Below are 7181 nucleotides of genomic sequence, written 5' to 3'. Positions count from 1 at the left end.
CAAATTGCGTCGCAAAAAATAACCCCCTACTTTGGTCGTCCCAGCACTGCTGAAGCAGTCATCTAATTAAGCATATTGTTCAGGCCATTCCCCTTTATCAAATGGGTAGTTTCCTTATTCCCAAACATCTTTGTAGGAAAATGTATTTTCACTTTTGTAAATTTTGTTGGGGGAAAACTCTAGACCCTAAAGATAGAAAACTACATTTTTTGGGTTGGGACATTCTATGTTCCCCTAAGTTTGAAGGGTGTCTTGGTTTCAGAAAAGTTGAACTCAATAATCTTGTTATGCTTGCTAGGAATGCCTTGAGGATAATTGAAAACCCTGATTACCTGTTAGCTTCGCTAGATATTTTCCTAGAACTGATTTTTTAAATGCTAAGTGTCCTGCTAATTGTTCTTGGACCTGGAAATGCCTGCATGCTATTAAAGAACTCATTAAACCCTTTATTACTTGGATAGTTGGAGATGGTCAATTTATTGATCCTTGGTGTGACAAATGGATTCCTTCCTTAGGATCTGTTGTCCGTAATCCCTTGGTTCCTCCAGATCCTACTATAAAGGTTTCTTATTTCATTAATCTCACTACTAGATCTTGGGATGTTGATAGATTAAATACCCACTTTGATGATGCTTCTGCTAAGAAGATTGTCGATATTCCCTTAAGCCATTTTTGCACTCCTGACAGGAGGACTTGGGATCTTTCAAAAAATGGTAGATTTACCTCTAAATCTGCCTACTTTGGACTTCGAGGGCTCAGGCCTTCCCCTTGTAATGCTCTTTGGAAGCATATTTGGAAAAGTAATGTGTCTTATAGAATTCAAGTTTTCACTTGGAAAGATGCCAGAAATGCTTTACCTGTCAGAACTGCCATTCATACTAGGATGCCTATGAACTCTATTGTTTGTGCTAGATGTGACGATCCTTCTGAATCTATCATGCATGCGCTAGTCTTGCGTCCTTTTGCTAGTCGTGTTTGGTTCTTATCTTCCTTATGTGTCAACACTCAGGTCTTTAGTAGTAAATCCTTTATTGATTGGATGTTGTTTTGGTTAGTTAATCCTGTTTCTAAGCTCCCTGATGAAGATCATTGCTTGTTCGTTGCTATTCTTCGGTCTTTATGGCAAAGTAGGAATAACCTTTTCTTTCAAAATATCAAAGAAAACTATACTGTTGTCCTGATGAGAGCCAGAGCCATGTAATTAACTATGAAAACTAGTGCCATTGTTTCCCCTTCGGGTCATGTTAGTGTTTGTGACAAATTGATGCCCCCACCAACTGGCTGGATAAAATGTAACACCGATGTTGCTTATGATGAAATTTCAGGAAACAATGGTGCAGGATTTGTGATAAGGGACTTCTCCAACACTGCCTCCTTTTGTGCTTCCATAGTTTTTCAAGTGGAGTCTGCTGAAGAAGTTGAAGCCGGAGCTATTTAGGCATCCCTGAAAAAAGCTGTGGAGCAAAAGCTTATCCATCTAATTATAAAAAATGATGCTCAGAGTCTGATCAACCAATTTTCAGCTGACTTGTTTGACGGAAACTCTAGAACGGATGCTATCTTTAAGGATATTCAGTTTTTTTCTTCTAGTCTTGTAGCCTGTTTGTTTAGTTTCCAACCACGCACTTGTAATTTTGTGGCTCATGAACTTGCCTTTTGGGCTAAAACAAAAAATTCTACTATGTACTAGTCTGGTCCTCCAATATGGCTGATGCCTTTTGTTCAGGGGGATCATTAGCCTTGTTGAAGGTCGTTGCTTATAAAATAAAATAAAAAATAAGTACAAACAAGGGTTTAATGCCTGGCTTGATTGGGGTATACCAAAATTAATTGGAGTATACCAAATGAGACAAAATAAGGTCATTTTGAAGTAAAACACAAATCCCCTTATCCACATATTTACAAAAATGGCTAATCTACCCTTGGTTAATTAACACTAATAAATGTGATTAGGATAATTAATTTAATTAGTTGATTAAAATTTTGAAATTAGGTTTTATTTTAGATTGAACTCATGGATGTGGGTAGATTTTTGAGATTTTTTTTTTAAAGAGTTCTACTTGTAACGAAAATGAAATCGTACTACCCAAACACTTATAAATATGGAATTATAGAGCTGCTGGGCGATTTTATACTCAAAATTATAGAAGGAATCAACATTTTCAGTTCTGAAAGTATGAAAAGTCGGCAAGGTCTACGGATGAAGAACATGCCGATTATATCCGGCCGGCAAGGTCTGTGGATGAAGAACATGCCGACAACTTATGGTCGGCAAGGTCGATAAAAAAAATACCTTGCCGACTATAGGATTTTTGACATAGAGAGAAGGTATTACAAATGCATGATTAGTCGGAAAGATATTAATTTCATTACTTGTCGACTAAAATATAGTCGGCAAGGTATAGAGATTGATATCTTGCCGACCCTGTAACTGTTAATTTCAGAGATGAAAAGTCGGCATGGTATTCAACCTTATACCCTGCCATATTTTAATCAGCAAGGTCGACAAAATATACCCTGCCGATTTTTGGTTCGTTTTGATTCTTCGTTTTTTTTTTTTTATTTCACATGTATAGTTGGAGTGTAGAAGAAAGATTTGATTTTATTTTTTTAATATGTTTTGGTCGGCATGGTTTTTTAGTATGGACAATTTGGTCTTTTAACATTTTTTAGACACCCCTTAGCACACTAGTTTGGATATGAATAAAATAGATATATCTGGGTATACCACAATCTCGTCAGGATTTAATGTAGTATAGTTTAACCAAAATGTAAAAATCATGGATGCACCTATGTTTATGCTAGTCAGTAAAATGGAAAAGCAGTGGCCCACCAGCACAAGAGATACACGCAAGACGGCAAAAAATACAAACTCGATCAAACAAAAGATGACAAAGGCCAAAATATGTTTACCGGCACGCACTCCATCACATTGTACTTGCTCATTCCATTAGCCGAAATGGTGTCAATTTTTTGTTTTATTTTTTATTTTTTGTTCTGTTAACATCACATTTTTCCCATGATATTTTGCTTAATCAAATGCTTCTCCTATCTTATAGCTCAAAATCCAAATTTTTGTTCCTCTTGTTAAGGAAATTTATCAGACAAATCTTCCCATTGTTACTGTTTTGATGCGATTTATCATACGTGGGACAAGTGAGAGAGACCCATCTTATTCAGCATTGGTGCTTTAACCAAAAATATTCAAGTCTGACGAGCTTACGAAGGCCTCAGGGTAGGTGCAAAGTTTTATTTATTTGGTGCCACAAATCAAATTTATTCTGATACGTAGCAACATTTGTCAGGAGTCTGGGGATCCCTGGTATATAATATGGCCATGTGTTTCAAAGTCCTCAAATTGAATTATTAGGTTTTTACAAGGTTAGTTTTTAAATCTTTGCAGCGCACTCAAAAACCCTAGTGGCTTTGCTGCTTACTTGTTCATAGCTGCAATTCATGGATACAAATGGTGGTAATCAAACAGTGTCTTATAATAATAAGGTGTATTATGAGAATTGTGAAGGTTGCAAGGTTGATGCGCGTAAAGACAAACACAAAGGGGTACCATTTAAAGAATTGTTCTTTATTTGGGTTGTTTGTCTAGCTTCTTGTAAGTCATCATCATTTTAATCTCAAAACATGTTTTATTCTGTAATTTGAATGCATTATTAATTAGTAACATGTTTAATTATTTTATTTTTCTGTGTTTCAGCTCTACCTATATCATGTCTCTTTCCGTTCTTATACTTCATGGTATTCGCATTTGTGCCTTGCACTTTGAATTTTGTTCAATTGTTATGGTTGCTATGAAATTTGTTTTGTTGGTAGAATTATGCGCATCATTAACCTAAGAAAAAATCATTTTTGGTAGATAAAGGATTTCCATGTCGCCAAAAAGGAAGAAGATATTGGATTTTACGCAGGATTTGTGGGTGAGTATGCTTATATTTTCTGCTTCTAATGTTCATCATTATGTATTCCGGTGATGCGCCTTTCTAAAAGCGGTAATTGTTACATCACTATTTTTTATCTCATTTAGGGTCAGCGTATATGTTTGGAAGAGCTATAACCTCAATTTTATGGGGAATGATAGCTGATCGTTATGGTCGAAAACCTGTTATTATCATTGGCACTTTGGCAGTGTAAGTATTATTAATATTGATAATCATCGAGCTTTCAATACAATTCAATTCAATGACAATCATGACGCTTTGGGTAATTTTCCATGTCAGGGTAGTCATGAATGCTCTATTTGGTCTCAGCACAAAATTTTGGATGGCAATTTCTACGAGGTTTATCCTAGGATTGCTTTGTGGTTTACTTGGCCCCATCAAGGTAATTTTCTCTGCAAAATGTGCTATAGTTGTAGTGCTACGTAAAGACCTGAAATATTTGGGAACTATGGTAATTCCAATGAAAGTACCGCTTATTTTTAATATGTAGAATTTGACTTTTGTTCAGGCATATGCTTGCGAAGTTTGCCGACCTGAACATCAAGCTGTGGGACTATCACTTGTAAGAGTTATACCTATATTGCCTATTTCTAAACGGGAATGTGGTATCTGATCATTTCAATTTTTTCTATAAGAGTTTTGCCGCTTATTTTGCTTGATACTACATCACCCAATAATTTCTTCTCAGATCACGACATCATGGGGAGTAGGCTTGGTCATTGGCCCAGCCATGGGGGGGGTTTCTGGCAAAGGTAAAATTGTCCCTGTATCAGATAGCTTGTGGGTTTCTAATAATAAATTTGTGCTCCAATTAGAGGCTTAAGTTTGGTCTACTTCTGAGTATTGAATTTATGTTACAGCCTGCAGAGAAATATCCGAAACTTTTTCCTAAGGGATCTCTCTTTGCGAGGTAAGCAACTCAATGAACTGAACATTCTTATTCTCTTTATCTTTCTCTTCTAACTATTCATTTCAAATTATATGTTTTTTTGCAGATTTCCATACTTCCTACCCTGCCTATGTATATCATTTTGTGCAGGACTTGCGTTTATGGTTTGTTGGTGGCTCCTGGTATATAATCTTTGATCCTTCAACTTACATTCACAAACAACTCTATTGCTCAGATTTGATTGTTACAGAATGAGAAAGTACAATCCTCTAAATTTACTGTGTGGTGCCGTTGGTAACTAACGGTTTCTTATACTGTTCTAGGAAACATTGCACACACATAGTGGAACAAATGAAGAACAAGATGCGAAAGATAGAAATGAAAATCTACTAGAGACGGGTACAACAGGATCAGACTCTAAGAGAAGTCCTTTTAAGAATTGGCCGTTAATGTCATCCATCATGGTATATTCTGTTTTCTCGCTTCATGACATGGCGTATTCAGAGGTAAGCAATATCACATATTCTTTTGTTTTCACTCTCATCTTCAAATTCATTCTGGTGCACAATCATTGTACACTAACACGATATCAGAACCAACTTGCGAAGTGTATTTTGTCATCCCTGCAGATTTTCTCATTGTGGGCAGTTAGTCCTAAAAAGTTCGGCGGATTGAACTTTTCGACTAAGAATGTTGGCTTGGTACTTTCAATCACAGGATGTGGTCTAATTATCTCCCAACAAATTCTATATCCAATGGTTGAGAGGACTTTTGGTCACATGAAGATTACTCGTATTGCCTCGGTATGGTCAGAAACTATTCTATGTGGACGGCCAAAGTATACTGATAATTGACTTAATCTGAGTGATCAATAAAGGTTTTGACGGCTTAATTCTTTTTACTCGTTTATCTTTTGAAGGTTTTGACGATACCATTGCTAACAAGTTATCCCTTTATAGCCAAGCTTTCTGGCTTGAGCCTTTCTTTAGTGTTAAATTGCGTGTCTATATTGAAGAATGCGTTTTCGGTAAGTATAAACACACTCCAACACAGATTTTGGTTTGCTTATTTTAAGTTTCCTCCCCTGCTAGTCGTTGCAACTTTAAAATCTCATGTCAATCAGAATGCAATTCTCACTGGATTATTCATTATTCAAAACGACGCCGTGGTAAGTCTTTCTACTTATCTCTTTTATACTACCTCCGTTTCTGGAAAAGAGTTACCATCACTTTTTCAATTTAGCTTATTGGTACTATCAGTTTTTCTTTTGAGCCTAAAAATAGGCCAAATCGAAAAAGTGATAGTAACTCTTTTCGAGAAATGGAGGTTTTTTCTTGTTTCAATTATCCTTAAATTGTTTGAGTTTTCTAGTAATATTTTAACAAAAGCTGGCGTTTATTGGATAAATTTTGATTACTCTTACCTAAATCAAACTAAAACAAACAAGCAGCCTCAACATCAAAGAGGAGCTGCAAATGGAATTGCAATGACTTCAATGTCTCTATTCAAAGCATTTAGTCCAGCCGGAGGTGGCGCGATGTAAGTGTCCATCTTAAATGGAATTGTTCATGCTGTTTTTCCACAATTGAATGCTATGTGATCATGTGATACTTATTTTACATGCTGTTATGCCATAGTGATGGCTTCCTGTGTTTACAGATTTTCATGGGCTCTCAAACGCATGGATGCATCCTTTCTCCCAGGTCAGTCATTACCTAATTTGAACAAGGTACACTTTACCTAATTCGAAGAATCTAATTCTGAATCTAATGATCACATATGTAAAAACTTGTGTCTCAATAAGGCATAGGTGGTGAATATAAATTATGCTAGAGCACATGCCCACCATATTCCCACTATACATAATGGTCAATACGACGTTTTAAAATCTCATCATCCTTAATTCACTGATATCATCTAGCCATTTGTTTGTTGGATTCTCTATTATCTTTTTATAAGAGATTTGCTTGTCGAAAAAATGCAGGTGTTCACATGGTTTTCTTCATCTTGAATGTGATTGAAGTAATTGGATTATTGTTGACGTGCAGAGCGTTCCTCCCACTTTCTAATAGCAAGGGCTATGAGACATAATGTTTTCAAATGAAAGAGGATCTAAGTGATTCAGTGAAAATCCCATTACGAGAGACTAAATGTATTAGAGTTTCAAATAATGATATACTTTTAAAATAAGTGAACGGGAGTCTTGAAACTAAAAAATACAGTAAAATTAAACTTTATATGTTGATACTCCATATATAATACATCATAGTCCCAATTTTGGCCAGTTACAAATAGTAATAATCTTCATATTTTAAAATTAATAGACTCTTTTTAATCCT

General features: G+C 35.7%; 1 protein-coding gene across 1 annotated transcript; it reads left to right on the top strand.

Annotated features, from left to right (window-relative positions):
* Positions 1-3456: 3456 nt before the first annotated feature.
* Positions 3457-6933, top strand: LOC113351453 (protein ZINC INDUCED FACILITATOR-LIKE 1-like). Its single transcript, XM_026595433.1, has 16 exons — positions 3457-3610; positions 3713-3753; positions 3872-3932; positions 4040-4142; positions 4233-4335; positions 4462-4521; positions 4642-4692; positions 4778-4863; positions 4949-5006; positions 5166-5348; positions 5472-5645; positions 5762-5869; positions 5966-6010; positions 6293-6381; positions 6502-6545; positions 6827-6933. The coding sequence occupies exons 1-16, from the start codon at positions 3457-3459 to the stop codon at positions 6931-6933; spliced, it is 1467 nt and encodes a 488-aa protein (XP_026451218.1).
* Positions 6934-7181: the final 248 nt, after the last annotated feature.

The sequence above is a fragment of the Papaver somniferum genome, chromosome 2 (assembly GCF_003573695.1).
Source record: "Papaver somniferum cultivar HN1 chromosome 2, ASM357369v1, whole genome shotgun sequence".
Taxonomy (NCBI): domain Eukaryota; kingdom Viridiplantae; phylum Streptophyta; class Magnoliopsida; order Ranunculales; family Papaveraceae; genus Papaver; species Papaver somniferum.
The sequence above is the reverse complement of the archived record's forward strand: the minus strand, read 5'-3'. Positions and strand labels throughout refer to the sequence as shown.